This window comes from Archocentrus centrarchus, chromosome 4 (assembly GCF_007364275.1).
Source record: "Archocentrus centrarchus isolate MPI-CPG fArcCen1 chromosome 4, fArcCen1, whole genome shotgun sequence".
Lineage (NCBI taxonomy): Eukaryota > Metazoa > Chordata > Actinopteri > Cichliformes > Cichlidae > Archocentrus > Archocentrus centrarchus.
This window is the reverse complement of record NC_044349.1, coordinates 10,713,032-10,729,683: the sequence shown is the minus strand read 5'-3', so window position 1 is coordinate 10,729,683 and position 16,652 is coordinate 10,713,032. Positions and strand designations below refer to the sequence as shown.

General features: G+C 42.7%; 1 protein-coding gene across 1 annotated transcript in view; it reads right to left on the bottom strand.

The window, feature by feature from the left end:
* Window positions 1-16,652, bottom strand: part of cachd1 (cache domain containing 1) — an 89,272-nt gene that overhangs the window by 14,120 nt on the left and 58,500 nt on the right. Inside the window, exons 9-20 of the mRNA XM_030727472.1 lie at window positions 13,487-13,756; window positions 12,869-13,018; window positions 9,219-9,342; window positions 8,968-9,085; window positions 7,234-7,402; window positions 6,958-7,100; window positions 6,019-6,200; window positions 4,659-4,769; window positions 3,629-3,751; window positions 2,930-3,029; window positions 2,641-2,757; window positions 100-260 (exon numbers count right to left, since the gene is read on the bottom strand). Coding sequence (XP_030583332.1) covers window positions 100-260; window positions 2,641-2,757; window positions 2,930-3,029; window positions 3,629-3,751; window positions 4,659-4,769; window positions 6,019-6,200; window positions 6,958-7,100; window positions 7,234-7,402; window positions 8,968-9,085; window positions 9,219-9,342; window positions 12,869-13,018; window positions 13,487-13,756 — 1,768 coding nt within the window. The remainder of the gene's footprint in view (window positions 1-99; window positions 261-2,640; window positions 2,758-2,929; window positions 3,030-3,628; window positions 3,752-4,658; window positions 4,770-6,018; window positions 6,201-6,957; window positions 7,101-7,233; window positions 7,403-8,967; window positions 9,086-9,218; window positions 9,343-12,868; window positions 13,019-13,486; window positions 13,757-16,652) is intronic.

Genomic DNA, 16,652 nt, shown 5'->3' with positions numbered 1-16,652 from the left:
AAATCAGATCAAGCCTTTTATTTTTCAACAAGGATGTTGACACGTTAAAGCATCAAAGTGCCTGAGAGCTACACAGTAAAAAGAGAATTCAGTGCTGACCTGTGGCAGTTGAGACAGAGCCGGTCTACTGTGCTGCAGGCGCAGAACGCCAAAGAGTCGCACGTCTCATTCACGATGCCGGCAAAGGCATTGGTGCCAGGGATTCTGGTCAGACGGTATTTGGAACAATGGCTACCATGGACCAGGTTGGTGAGGTCTCCCTGAAAGAGTTATAGGGGTCACTTTGATATACACACCGATACACTACACTGTGGAACGTTAATGTTCACCCCACACACACACACAAATTTTTTGATACTACAAATAAAGAAAACAGTATGTCAAATTACACTGATCAAAAAAAAAAAAGGGAACACTTAAACAACACAATATAACTCCAAGTAAATCAAACTTCTGTGAAATCAAACTGTCCACTTAGGAAGCAACACTGATTGACAATCAATTTCACATGCTGTTGTGCAAATGGAATAGACAACAGGTGGAAATTATTGGCAATTAGCAAGACACACTCAATAAAGGAGTGGTTCTGCAGGTGGGGACCACAGACCACTTCTCAGTACCTATGCTTTCTGGCCGATGTTTTGGTCACTTTTGAACGTTGGTGGTGCTTTCACACTTGTGGTAGCATGAGACGGACTCTACAACCCACACAAGTGGCGCAGGTAGTGCAGCTCATCCAGGATGGCACATCAATGCGAGCTGTGGCAAGAAGGTTTGCTGTGTCTGTCAACGTAGTGTCCAGAGGCTGGAGGCACAACCAGGAGACAGGCCAGTACACCAGGAGACGTGGAGGAGGCTGTAGGAGGGGAACAACCCAGCAGCAGGACCACTACCTCCGCCTTTGTGCAAGGAGGAACAGGAGGAGCACTGCCAGAGCCCTGCAAAATGACCTCCAGCAGGCCACAAATGTGCATGTGTCTGCACAAACAGTTAGAAACCGACTCCATGAGGATGGTATGAGGGCCCGACATCCACAGATGGGGGTTGTGCTCACAGCCCAACACCGTGCAGGACGCTTGGAATTTGCCAGAGAACACCAGGATTGGCAGATTCGCCACTGGCGCCCTGTGCTCTTCACAGATGAAAGCAGGTTCACACTGAGCACATGTGACAGATGTGACAGAGTCTGGAGACAACGTGGAAAGCGATCTGCTGCCTGCAACATCCTTCGGCATGACCGGTTTGGCAGTGGGTCAGTAATGGTGTGGGGTGGCATTTCTTTGGAGGGCTGCACAGCCCTCCATGTGCTCGCCAGAGGTAGCATGACTGCCATTAGGTACCGAGATGAGATCCTCAGACCCCTGGTGAGACCATATGCTGGTGCGGTTGGCCCTGGATTACTCCTAATGCAGGACAATTCTAGACCTCATGTGGCTGGAGTGTGTCAGCAGTTCCTGCAAGATGAAGGCATTGAAGCTATGGACTGGCCCGCCCATTCCCCAGACCTGAATCCGATTGAGCTCATCTGGGACATCATGTCTCGCTCCATCCACCAATGTCACGTTGCACCACAGACTGTTCAGGAGTTGGAGGATGCTTTAGTCCAGGTCTGGGAGGAGATCCCCCCCCCTCAGGAGACCATCCGCCACCTCATCAGGAGCATGCCCAGGCGTTGTAGGGAGGTCATACAGGCACGTGGAGGCCACACACAATACTGAGCCTCATTTTGACTTGTTTTAAGGACATTACATCAAAGTTGGATCAGCCTGTAGTGTGTTTTTCTACTTTAATTTTGTGTGTGACTCCAAATCCAGGCCTCCATTGGTTAATAAATTTGATTTACATTGATGATTTTTGTGTGATTTTGTTGTCAGCACATTTAACTTTGTACAGAACAAAGTATTCAATGAGAATATTTCATTCATTCAGATCTAGGATGTGTTATTTGAGTGTTCCCTTTATTTTTTTGAGCAGTGTATAATAAGAAATAGCACAACAAACAAGGGTGTGCAGAAAAACACAAAATAAAAAAAAATAAAAAATATATATATATATATATATATACATACATACACACAAAATGGTAAGTCTCTGCATCTGAGTCTATCATGTACAACAGTCCAAACAGAAGTTCACCCCACTTAAATGTAATTGCAAAGATTGCCACCAGCTGTCTTCCAAACATTATTAATGAAAGGACAAAACCAAAACAAGTGAAAAATATTTACATCTTGTGCTCCACTGTTTCTACTGCAACTGGAGTAGCTTTTGTTTGCTTTACTTAGGCTTGAGATAAACATTGTGCACATTAGGTTAAAAACTGAGGGACATCAGCTTTTAAGACACACAGAGTGAGCTTGTGCTACCATTCTCAAACTGTTTGTTAATCTAAGCATGGACAAGAATGAAGACTCAGAATGTCTCATATCCAGGAGCACACAGCACCAACAGAATCCCAAATAGGAAAATTAAGATTGCAACAGCATCTATCACCACAAGATGGCATTGTTACACTATGGCAAATTTACACATAGCTCCGAGAGGCTCTGAGGAGTGTGCCTGTGTTTCATTACTACAGTATGAATCCTGTGAACCTATACATTCATACATCCACTTAGGCTATGTTTTTATGTGACTTACCACTATGCTGGTGTTAAACTTGTAGAAGCGCTGGACTGTGCGGTCACTGAAGCTGTTACAGAGGTTTTTCTTGACAAAGTTAGGGTGATTTAGGATGTCATTGGCCACCAGTGGTTCCTGCCAAAGGAAAAACAAAAAACAACAAAAAAAATAAAACAGTTTTTATCATAATTCTTGACAATATTTTAACTCCTGAAAGCTTGTATACATCCATTGTTTGCATTTGTGGAACAAAGGGTTTCATTTACATTTGTTGCCATCTGTGCAGACAGCTATGATTTGTGTTTACCTTGTGTGTGATATGCTGTTGCTCTGCAGGGGCATGACCTTTGGGGTCAATGAGAGTAGGGTGAGCAACCAGGTACCCTCTGTCCTCCATGATGAAGCACCTACAATGAACACAAATAATAGTGGTGGTCAAGATCAATTTAATGAATTCATTAATTTAAACTTTCATTTGTCAAAGCATTACCACCATTACTCAGGCCCTTATTTTCCTCCAGAACATTTAACTTCTCTCTATATAAAGCAGCTCCAATTCTTCTTCCAACTGTCCCTTATGTGTTTTGCCAAGTAACGCTTCTCTCAGTTCCAAACCTTTTTTGGGGGCTAATCCTGTTTTACATGGTCCCTTAACACCAGCAGAGAGAGCATGAAGGAAGGAGGGAGAGAGTGGAGAAAGACATGGGAAGAAGTGTGGATTGGCAGAGGAGGAGGGTGTGGAAGAAGATGGATGAAGAAAAAAAACAAAAGCTGGAGAAAGTATGTAGAACGGAAACAGCAGCAGCAGCACAACATCTCCAGCAGGAATGTCATGATAATCAGCTTATGTCTTCCCCCGTCATTCTTTATTCTTCACAGACTCCCAAGCAAGTTTAATTCTTGCTCAGTAGAACATAAATTTAGCTACCTTGCACAGAAATTGACAATGATAAAAGAGGAAGGAATTACTTGCATGATGAAGCTTCACAAACCTTCCTCTCCCTACCTGATCTTGTTGCCTTTGTCCTGGTTGCAGATGGGTAGCAGGTCCAGTAGGACCTTATAGAAGTAGCGAAGGGTGAAATCTATACCCATCACTGCAACAGCATAGCCAGGTGCCATTTGAGAGCTACAAACAGACCAGAATACACAGAAAATGGCATCATTATACATAAAATCTGGAAACCCTTTCAGCAGGTTTGGGACTGTACAGTTATCTCTGCAGGGATTCCAACTTTTCTAAAGACCTTTAGGAAGAAAATGCAAGAAATAAACAAAACTCACTGCAAGATCTCCTGAAATCAGTGTTTACTATAGACAGTATATTATGCTTACTGAGCCGAGAGTACAGCACCACTAATCCAGCCTTATCTCACACACTGACAAGGAATGTTTGTGTATACTAAACACTAGCATGGACCGTGGTAAACAGCTCTTGTATTGCTGCAAGCAGCATGCGGCTATCGCCGTGGTTTGCATTTTAAGCTCAGTGAACTAGAAACAAATACTTTTAAGTTCAACTGCTGTTGCAGCCATTTGAAGTCTCTGAGCCCAGGCCGACTGTAGAAAACCGTTTGCAGTCAGTTCTGTGATAACTGGCCAAAGGAAATGGTAGAGAACACTCAATTTACTATTTGGCTTTTCGTTCTTCCTAACACCAGAAGTTGGTAGCACTATGCTGACGTGCCTGAGGGCACTTTGGAAGAAAGGACACTTGAAGATAATTGTGACTAAGCCCAGACCATTTGGTTATGGGATATCATCTCACTCGGAAAACAGCCCTGTAGCAAAAAAACGGTCAATGGACTCCTTTAGTTTCCCTCAAATTACTTCCTGTCTTCAGAGATAGTGCAGTCTGGCTAAGCTGACTTCTGGGCTGAGAGCCTAGCTACCCACAATGCTGTCCTGGCTCATAGCAACAGTAAATCTGCTCTGTAATATCTAATAAGCAGAGCTGATCATTTCTGACATGACTTTAGCTCTGGTGCAATAAAATATAGCACATTCTGGGTTAAAAACATTATCAGGGCTCCCACCTGGAGGCATGGATGGTGTGGCTGATTGTGACAACGTATCCGGCCCCGCCCACATCCAGGTATGGCCCCGTGAAAGTGATGAGGCCAGGGTTAGCCACAGCATGCTGGTACCTACACAATACATCACACAGTCAGAGAGATACAAGATGAAGCCATTTTTAAAACTTGAACCTGAACTATAACTTTGACCACAAACTGTACTCTTTTGCAGTTCTCAACCATAACTCTACTACTACTACTACCACTACTCTCATAAGAACTACTGTTCTTATGGGAGTGAAGGGGAAAGTACTTCAACACAAGATCTGCTGAGGTGTTTTAAGCACAGACTGTGAGACTAACACAGCTTCAGCACCCTTAAACTTACATAATCTCTAATAGCCAGCTGGGTGAGACATCTCTCATAATATGTCAGATTGTGCAAAATTAGTTTACCACTCACTTTATTTGAGCCCTCAGTAAACATTTACCTGATTAGTTTGTGGTCTCAACTGTCAGTTTCAAGTTTTCTTTAATGTAGCATGTTGTTATTTTTGAAAATGAATGGTCACATTTAGTGTAAAATGAACTCTCACGCAGGGTATCATTTTGGCTGTGGCCACTCTGTGATTGACAAGTTGGTACTGCATTAGCATGTGATGTCATTGGTCTGTCAGTCAGATGCACATCTGGTTTGATCATTGATAGGTTGTACTAGCAGACACTAATGATTCAGCTGCCAATTTTTACAAGTAAATTTTATTTTAGGCCTATTTTTTTTCAAAAGCCAAAGCTAGCATCCCAGTTAACAACAAATACACCTTGCTAATTTAGCTAAATAGCTAGCTTATCAGCACAACCCCATCTTAAGATGTCCAAACATGTCCAGGTCCAATTTGAAAGAAGAAGAAGGAAAAAAAAGACAGACAACAAAATGCAAAACTCGAGGCTTCAAAAAAGAAAACAAAACAAAACAAGGACATCAAAGTGGCAGCATTCATCTTTTATATACAGTCTATGGTTTGATACACAAAAGGTCTGCTTCGGGGGAAAACGTTTCATATCATACTTTAATGTTTCAATAATAAAAAAACAAAAAACAATTCAACACTTTTGTGTGAAAGTCTTAGCTGAACTAAACTTAACATTGGAAAATATTTTTTGGTACAAGCACGTGTGTGCGCATGCATGCACGCGCGCGCACACACGCACACACACACACACACACACACACACACACACACACACACACACGTTCTCTTAAACTTTTATCTACCCAACACCATCTCATGCTTCCTTTCTGCTCCACAAAAACACACACGCACACACACGGCTTCAACTCTTTTCTCCTCCTCTTCACACCCTCCAAAGTAAGCCTCACCATTGTCTGCGGGTCGGGTCGAAGGCTTTGTCCATCAGCGATCCTGGGTAAATCCGGAGCACCCCACTGGGCGTTGCTATGTAACGGCGCACAATGTAGCAGTTGAGGCTACTCATTTCCATTAGTGTCATCCACTCATCCGTAACGTGACTAGTTGCCATAACCTCGTTCCTGACAGAGGACTACAGAGGGGAAAGGATAAAGAGAGAGATGGACAGTGAGAGGAAGGCAAGGAGAAGGATAAAACTGAGGATTGATGAAAATTTCATTTGGATTTGGCTTGAATGCAAGTTGAATCAAACTTTTGGCAATCTGGATTTCACTCAGCCCACAAGGAAAACAGAAAACTGTGAAATAATGCTAATTCAAACAGGTATAACAGTACTGTTCTGTGATGTGCCCAAACTTGAAATTATTTATTCCATCTCTGCTTAAGAGAGTAAGAATAGTGACCAGGAAGCCTGAACAGAGCTCAGAAAACCAGCATTTAGCGATTAATGCAACTTGATAAGACCTGAAGCCCTGAAAAATCACATCCCACTTTCAGACAAGCTTCTAAGTTTGAAAGGGGTGATGAGGTCACTGGAGGGGGTCTTTAAGACCAGCCTGGGAATCAGTGCTGGGACTGCGGCTTGGAGTTCAAACTCAACCCCCCCACCCCCACCCCCCAGGACAGGAATGCACACAGAATGCCAAAACCCATGTGGGATTTTGTCCCCTTCTTAAAGATGCAGGACACCATTTACATTTTTCAACTTTAGCCGCAGTGTAAGAAGCTTGACATCGTGTTTAAAAGTGTGTGCACTTATTTGCAGGTGCGGCTCTTTGTGAACATGCGTCACTCGACTGCACGGCTGGATGTTTCTAACGCTGAATGACGCTCAGGCCATCCTTCGGTATGAGCTGCGTGTGCTTTCCCAGGCTTCTGTGCTCGGGTACCTTGAGGCCTGGGTTGGCTATGAGCCTGGTGTTATCACTCAGGTAGGCAGTGTAGTGCTCCACCATTCGCTTTGTTTCTGGCTGACTTAGGTGCTCATAGGGAGAAGAAAAACTACCAGCTGCCAACATCACAGTCGGGGACTCTGAGAAAGAAAGAACAAGGGAAAGGGGGGACAATCAGAGATGCTAATCAGTGTTTTAGAGCTGACTGGGGCAAAAAAAATAAAGTTTGCAGTCTTACGGTATTGTGTTAGTCCAGGTCTGTGCTTTTCTTACCGACAGTGGCAAGCTGTTTAAAGTGCAGGCAGGAGCTTGGCTGGCCCAACAGGTCTAAACGATGATAGAGCAGCTTGGAGCTGGGAGCTGTGTTCAGGTTCTTCAGCTGCTTCACTGGAATCTCCGGCTGAATGTACACAATGCACAGGATGAACGAAGTGTCCTGAACCTGGGGGAGGAGACAGAGAGAGGAGAAAATTAGTCTGTTAATATTCTCAGACTTAAACCTAAAATCATTTGGTATGCTAATGGAACTGGCTTGAACTAAACTCAAGTGTTCACTAATGTGCTGGTGAGAGTGGTGAAAAATGAAGCAGGAATGAGCTACATCAGGCACTGCCTGATGGCATTTAGACTGATCAATACACTGTAGTTTTTCATGGGACTGACAGAGAAATAAATCAGAAGATCCGGTGCTTTATGCTCCAAATAATGCCACAGAATTCAGAGGGAAGGAGGTACTCGCTGCACATTCTTGTCACCTGTAATGTGACGTTTATCTTTCGTGACACGGGTGAGCTGACGAATAAAATAGTGTCACATAGTTTATAGATTACACTCCAGAAGCCTCCAAAACTAGAAATCATTGAGATTCTACCAGCTCTCATTTCTGTGTTTCCCAGCAGCTATCACAGCCGGAGATTTATGGGCAGCACGCAAACATAAATGTGCCCACTTTAAAAGGAACCCCAGAAGGCTAGTCTGCTCACATGACTTTTTTTTTTTTTTTTTTATTAAATAAATGATGCAAACAATCAAATCTACAGTGGGTGTTTCTGAAAACTATTTAGAGGACTTATGATTCAAATTAGAACAAACATGAATAATGATACAATCCAAAAAGGAGCCCTCGTGGACATGATTTGCACAGCAAATGAATAGAACGGTGTTTGGGGGTACAAAACCCCCCCCCCTTCATTTCTGTTTTCTAGTTTTTCTGGCTCTGGAAAGTTCATTTAAAGTAAAACAGAGACAGCTGCCAAACTTGTAGCAAGAGTGACGTGTTGGAGCTCTAGTGCCTGTGTGGGGAAAGAAAAAAGCCCAAAATGTCAAAAGTTTTTAAAAAGCCTAAAGTGAAATGCCTAAATTAAGTGTGATATTTCTGCGCTTGCCAAAAAAAAAAAAAAAAAAAAAAATCTAAATGTCAGAAGGCAAAATGACTCGTGTGAGGCATGATTTTATTGCTGTCCACTTCTCTATGTGTTCCTTTAATGTGACACTTAAGGACCTTATGGGAAAAGCGGATTCAGGCAGACAGGCAGTTTCTGGGTGTGAGAGCACTCTGCTTTATTCAGACGAGCCAATTTAAGGTGGGGTGGAGGAGGTTTAGGAGCATAATTTCTATGCCGCTTTTAGACAATGGCAGTGATAAAGAGCTTTGGAAAGTGAGGGCAGAGACGGGGAGAACGTAAATGAAATCTTCAATGATCTAACCATAATGATGGCTCACTGGCCCAGAGCAGCAACTGACTACAAGCTTCCTTTTGCCTATACTTACTCTGTTCTACTGGCAGTGCATTGAATACATACAGAGAGTAACACGAAAGGGTCTGAACTATAAAAGGACTTCTTCCATATTTGGATGAAATAGCATTCAAATATAAGCATGTCTTTTTGCGGTGTGTGGTTGCAGGTGTAAAAGAGTGAGCTGAAAGTTCTTGGTGGAAACTAAATGTCACCAGCAACCATGTGGCATTTGTTTAGGGCCTCTTTACTGTCTATAGAGGCACCTACCAGTTTCCAGGCGTAGCTGACATTGTACGCATCCTTGCGGTTGTCTCTGAGACGGTTGGTGTGCCAGGACAGAGAGGAGTTAACAGGCACTTCAATGATCTGACTGCCCAAAGGGAGACTGCCAAAAAGAAAAATAAAAAAAAAATAAATAAAAAAATAAAAAAATCACAATGCACGCACAGTGTACTGTATGTGTATCCATCTTTAATTATTTATTTATTTTTTTAATTCATACGATTGCCTTTTCTTACCTGAGGATATTCTGCCGGACAGCAGGGAACCCTGGGATGTTCTCATAGTGGATAATATCTGTGTGCAGGGGAGGCTCTGTCATCAGGTAGGGCCGTGTCAGTGAGGGGTGCATCAGGGTGTAACCTGAGAAATTAAACACCGGCTTGCAACGTTATCGTCACACTGCAGCGTACATGGAGAAGCAGGTATAAACTGCAACATGGGATGAAAACAATGGTTGATTCCAGGGATGCAGCCTTACTGTATGAAGCTGTCAATGCAAGACAAACACACTTTATAAAAGGGGGCATTAAAATACAAGAAAGACTGAAGTCCTTGTTTGTGACCCTGACATGAATAAACCAGTAAGGAGGTTATGGTTTGTGAATACAGGTGAGTTTGAAAACTTGTTTCCATATATAAAGCAAATACACTGTCTATAAATAAACAATATTTTCAAGTGTACTGTAGTAAGGCCGCCTCCTGTAAGGCTTAACAATGGAGGAATAATGTAAGACTTTAAAGTTTGTAAAGGATCATTTCTGCTGTTTAGGAGAGTCAACACACTGTGTAAAGCTCGTAGAGCAGCCGCTACCAGAAACCAGGGCGTGGGCAGCGGAGGGACCTTCTTAAATTTCCTTGAGGAGAATTACAGCATCCAACCTTGAAAATTGCCCCAGTGGCAAACAATACTTTGTGGTACAGTGATAAAAACTCTGAAGCAGCAGTAATCATTTTGGGAGAGACAATAAGCCTCCTTATATGTAGTGGCATGAAAGGCCCATCGGTTTGAAGGCAGAAACCAAAATCATGGAGTTTTGTCTATTTGTGTGTATATTTAGCGAAAAATAGCGTGTAGTATGTATTTGTAAAAGTAGCTGCAAAATCAGCAGGTGTGGTGACAAAGAGTCTATCTACAGCTACATACAGGGGTTGGACAATGAAACTGAAACACCTGTCATTTTAGTGTGGGAGGTTTCATGGCTAAATTGGACCAGCCTGGTGGCCAATCTTCATTAATTGCACATTGCACCAGTAAGAGCAGAGTGTGAAGGATCAATTAGCAGGGTAAGAGCACAGTTTTGCTCAAAATATTGCAATGCACACAACATTATGGGTGACATACCAGAGTTCAAAAGAGGACAAATTGTTGGTGCACGTCTTGCGGGCACATCTGTGACCAAGACAGCAAGTCTTTGTGATGTATCAAGAGCCACGGTATCCAGGGTAATGTCAGCATACCACCAAGAAGGATGAACCACATCCAACAGGAGTAACTGTGGACGCGAGAAAAAGCTGTCTGAAAGGGATGTTCGGGTGCTAACCCAGATTGTATCCAAAAAACATAAAACCACGGCTGCCCAAATCATGGCAGAATTAAATGTGCACCTCAACTCTCCTGTTTCCACCAAAACTGTCCGTCGGGAGCTCCACAGGGTCAATATACACGGCCGGGCTGCTATAGCCAAACCTTTGGTCATCGTGCCAATGCCAAACGTTGGTTTCAATGGTGCAAGGAGCGCAAATCTTGGGCTGTGGACAATGTGAAACATGTATTGTTCTCTGATGAGTCCACCTTTACTGTTTTCCACACATCCGGGAGAGTTACGGTGTGGAGAAGCCCCAAAGAAGCGTACCACCCAGACTGTTGCATGTCCAGAGTGAACCATGGGGGTGGATCAGTGATGGTTTGGGCTGCCATATCATGGCATTCCCTTGGCCCAATACTTGTGCTAGATGGGCGCGTCACTGCCAAGGACTACCGAACCATTCTGGAGGACCATGTGCATCCAATGGTTCAAACATTGTATCCTGAAGGCGGTGCTGTATATCAGGATGACAATGCACCAATACACACAGCAAGACTGGTGAAAGATTGGTTTGATGAACATGAAAGTGAAGTTGAACATCTCCCATGGCCTGCACAGTCACCAGATCTAAATATTATTGAGCCACTTTGGGGTGTTTTGGAGGAGCGAGTCAGGAAACGTTTTCCTCCACCAGCATCACGTCGTGACCTGGCCACTATCCTGCAAGAAGAATGGCTTAAAATCCCTCTGACCACTGTGCAGGACTTGTATATGTCATTCCCAAGACGAATTGACGCTGTATTGGCCACAAAAGGAGGCCCTACACCATACAAATAAATTATTGTGGTCTAAAACCAGGTGTTTCAGTTTCATTGTCCAACCCCTGTACATACAGTATATACACATTTCTATTGAATCCATTTCAGGAGCAGGCTTGTATAATTCTAATCAACACATACTGCCTCAAAAGTCACTACTGCATGTACCCCATGCAAGAATATGTACTAATCAGTTTTCAGCTCTTTAGTCCTCAAGCTTTTTGTCGGCTTCATATTTACTTAAACGTATTTACCTAAACTCTAATTGGCACCAGACGATTTGAATGCCAGCTAATAACTTTAATGGGGCTCATTCGTCAGTGTTTACAAAGTTGGAGCACTAATACGCACGGCACAGTAATAAGCTGTAATTTGATGGCATATTTATTACAATAACAAACATTTTAGAGAAGGGAAGAAAGAGACTCACTGAAAGGCACTGCAAATTCACACTGCAAAATTAACTAGCAATAATTAGCTTTAATAGGTAGAAATGAGCTGAACACGTTCACATGCTGAACAATCTTTGATTCAGCTTGCTCAAATTTTTACTCCACCTACGTGTCACTCTTTTTAAGCTCCTCAAGGGCTTTTAAAACCTTTTCTAGTTCCTCCCTCCAATTAGGATGACACTGCCTTTGAGGTCCAGGATAAAACACCAATTAAGTGAAGTCATTATAATTTCTGATAGATGTGGCGCCCCGCTCAGTCCTCTACATTAACTTTTTAGGTTAAATTTAGCTTTGTTCCCAACAAAATTCAGCTGCACTTCTTACTGTGTTTTGGAAAGAACTGTTAGGAAACTGAAGAACTCAGAATATTGTTGACATTCACATTCCAGACATTGTTCATTTTTACTGGCAGCAACACATTTACACACGTTAAAAAAAAAAAAAAAAAAAAAAAAAGGTCGGGCTTTCATAAATGCTCATTTTTCTTCTGCAGGTTTTCAAATATACCTCAGTGTGAGTAAAGGGTACCGCTCTGTAGCAAAACCATGACTGTTAATGTCATTTCTGTCCAGGCCCACAGAGCACAAAATACCTGTTATACACCACCAGTAGTTGAGTCACGACCCCCTCAGCCGAGGCCAAGACAAACTGAGACCGGACATGAGCGCTATTTGTAATGTGGCGCGGCGATGCACTGAGGCATGGCTTGACAGAGAGTGAAATGTCAAAGAAATGCCAGTGCTAGCTACAAGATGCCTATTAATTCTAGACAAAATAAAGACAAAGCGTAATTCTATTTCTAAGCGTACCAAAAACACCAAAGTGTGCATAGAGTGCTTCTCAAAAACTAATTTCCTGATTGATGCTTGTTGGGGGACTGTGTTTAGTATCACCTGGGATAACTGTTATTACTGCACATGAAGAAAACGAGCCGAGGAGAGATTTGAGGTTGACCACAACAAAAGTCTGGCTGTGGATAATCCTGCCAATGCTTTTGCGATTGTGAACAGGCAGACACGTGTGTGTTAAAGACTCGAGTTTCCGATGAAAAGGTTTGCACTAAGCTGATTACCACCTCTGTGTGACTGACCTTTGTTGTCAATGAGAAAGGTGTATGACGCGAGGGAGTCTTGATAATACGTGACATCCTCCAGGATGTACGCCAGGTTCACATCCACCCCGACCACTCCCAGGAGCAGGTTACCAAAATAACATGGCCGGCTCACAGTCATGATAAACCCTGTGGAAAGAATGAGCATCTATTTAAGGTTCACTTCAGGTTTAAATTTGTCACACTAAGTGGCATATTCAGGTTTGTCCTGTGTTAATCCTAGGTTTCATTCTCAGTTCTAGAAAAGAGTTCAATTGGCCTAAATGTGAGGGTTTCCAGAATTACAGACTAACTCAATAAGATGATATAATACTTCTCCATTCTGTACACTGTATTCATCTTTGATACATCATGATTCTGTGTATGGCTGAAGGAGGAGAGAAAAAATCCTCCCAAAAAAGACAAAAAGCAGCAATTTTGCATTAACTCACTGAGCTGTGGTATCAATTTGTAGCAACAGTGTGCACCAATTTTAATAACGTGAATCCATTTACATGGCAAACACCACTGCGAGGGTTCACAGAGTAGTGGCTGCCAACTGTGGTTCAGACTGGAGTTTGTTTTGGTGCAGTTAGACACCAAAACAAGACAACTCACCATCTCCCATCGGGTCAGAGTAGGGCAGGCTGAAGCGAGCCAGGTCAATCATGCGATTGGGCAGGTTGATGTAAAAGCGGCCCACTGCCGTCTCCAGGTTGCTCAGCTGGTTCAGCACCATCATGCTGCCCTTCACCACCGGCATCACGGAAGCTCCAGCTGACCCGGACGAGCGGTCTCGGTCGGATGATTGGTCGACGCCATACTTCAACGAATTCTGCTCTGCGAGGTCCCTCAGGAAGGCCAGCTCCTTCAGGCTTGTAACTCCCTCTGCAGGAGGTACCAGAGACAAGAGATTGTCTCTGGGAGGTACTACAGAATATGAGTGTAGAAAAGGAGAGTAGAGTCGATGGTGGAATTTGTTTGATATAATCAAGCAGGGATATTAGCAACAAATCCTTAGCAGATGGCTTGGCTACAGGACTGTTGGACAAGGTAATTGTGCAAATCACAAGAGCAGGGAGTGGTTGAAAGGGAGCTAAAAAGAGTAAACAGCTCTTCACTAAAGAGCGCATGACTCAAATTGCTATTATAAAAAGGCAACCCACTGTTCTCTCCCTACTAGCTGTAAGACCATTCCTTCTGGGAGCAGGAGAAGAAATCACTTGTGATGAGAAGTTTCACTTTTAGAACGATTAATCTTCTGGTCCTGCAGCAAAGAGCTTGTGTCAAACGGGATCACAACAAACACTGCTATATAAATTTCCTCAAACTGATTTGGCATCAGCGGCGAGCCCTGACTTGTGATCCTGCAGCGTGATCTCCATAAGCTTTTACCCGTACAGTCCCATGTATGTGCCAAGTCAAGCTGTCATCTGTCAAGCTCAGATTTGTGCCAAAAATTAATCCCATATCACTTTAAGGAAAATATACAATTGAAACGTTAATGCACACTTCACTATCTTTCCAAGCCTCATAAGGTCATTTAGAGGAGGACGGATAACTATGGCTGGCCTCGACAGCTGTGACATGGAACATTTGGCATCCGACAACCTATTGGGAAGGATAGAGCAGAGTATCCAATCGCTGAATGGATTACAGCAGAATTCCTTTTTAATGCCAAGGCTCTGCTCCTGTGATCATTACACTGAGCCTGAGATGGAAGGCAACGCAGCCACGGGTGGCAGTTTCAACTAAAGTGGATTTTTTCTTTTTTTTTTGTGTGTGTGACAGCACAGGTATCAGAGAAATTCCTACACTAGTCAATTAAACATTCTCCCCCCCCTCCTTTGTCTTTTGTTTGCTGTTACTGTTACCAACTGCCCCTATTGGAAAACACTTCCAAAACTTTACTAAAAACATACTAAAGTTAGAATAAATTGATTCCATTTGAAATCAACAGTGCAAAATTCTTGACCCCCCCCCCCCCCCCCCCCCCCTTTATTGTTTGTTTACAAGGAGTCAAACATTCGTGAAATATTTTATTTAATAATTCCAATAGCTCTCTAGGATTTCTAAAGGTCTTTTGAAGTTTTTCTTTGGGTCCTTGTACCTGCCCCGAGGAAGTTTTTGTTTGTCAAGCTACTTAACACTGACCCATGAATCCAGTGTTGTGTTTACACATAACAGGCAACTTGGCAAAGAAACTATTTTAAATTGTATCTTTAGCCACTTACTAGCAGTTACTAGCAGGCTGTCAGAAAAACATTTGTTCCCATTTCTTTAGATGAATCTATTAAAAATGCTGAAGTTAACATATTTTGACAGGCATAAACTTATTCTTGGACCAACAAGGTGATTCCCAAAGAGCTATTAGCCAAAAGCTTGGCATATCTTGGCAATGTGTGCAGTGTGTCTGTAAAAAGGAAAATTGAGAAAACCGAAAAAGTGGAGGACAAAAGAAGATGCGGCAGGACTAAAAAACTATCTACAGCAGAAACAGTAACTGCAATCCAACAAAGACCTGACACAAGACCTGAGAGATGCAGCTGACCTTTCAGATGATCCATCTACTGTTCACTGAAGCCTCATCAGAAATGGTCTCAGTGGAAGGGGGGGGCTGTCAAGAAGCCATTTTTGAGGACGGGAAATGGAGAAAATGCTGTAGTATGCCAAATTACACAAGAACTGACTGAGAATCAGTGACAAATCCAAAGTTAAAATTTTTGTAGTGAGGAAGTCAGGAAAGAGATACAACAGTGAGTGTCATGGATTCTGTCACGGTTTCAGGTTGAAATGCTACCTGTGGTGTTGGGGATCTTGTCAAAATTGATGGAATTATGAAAACAGAAAAGTGCTGTCAAATTTTGATCCACCATGCAGTGCCATCTAGAAAGCATTTGACTGGCAGTTTTTCAGCATGACAATGATCCCAAACACATTGCCAATGCAGTAAAAACACGGACAGAAAAAACACACAGTGAACACTTTCAGTCATGGATTGGCCTCCCCAGAGGCCGGACCTCAACATTATTGAAGCAGCATGGCATCATGATGACAGAACGAAACAAAAGGCAGCCAACATCCAAAGAAGAGCTTTGAATATCCTTCAATTCTATTCCTGAAGACTACTTAAAGAAATGACAACACAGCCAAAGAGAGTTCAGGCTGTGTTGAAGAATAAAGGTGGTCACACTAAATATGTACAAACTCTGTTTTTGCCTTATATGCTATATTTCCATCTATGTTTGCACGTTTCAATAAATCACTGCACCTCTTTTCCATTTTCCAAGCAGAATATTATAAAATGAAGGGTGGCTTAAGACTTTTGCACAGTACTGTATAATGAACTCACTGCTGGGCCTAAAATCAGGTAATGGCTATAAAATCGCATACTGCTATGAGACTATTGGTTGGTTAGTAAAGACCAGAAATGTATCCAGGAAGTTTGTCCTCTGTTTTAGATTAAATGTTGATGTTTTGGATTTTTGTGTCAGATTCTGTCAGATTACAAATTTTAAGACTACATTTTTGGATTTAGAAAAAAAAATATGGTAGCATCAACATATACAGTGGAAACTTGAAACTATATTCTAGCTGATATGAGAGTGTTTCGGTCAGGGTAACATACATTGTTTTGGTAACAGAGGTGGACAACACAGACACACACTGTGTACTGCATTGCCAGGAGACTGCTGATCTCCTTGAACAATCAGCACTTCACATTTGGCACGGGATGCAGGGAATCAGACTCCCACAGCGGGCCTTTCAGCTGTGTGCAGCACCA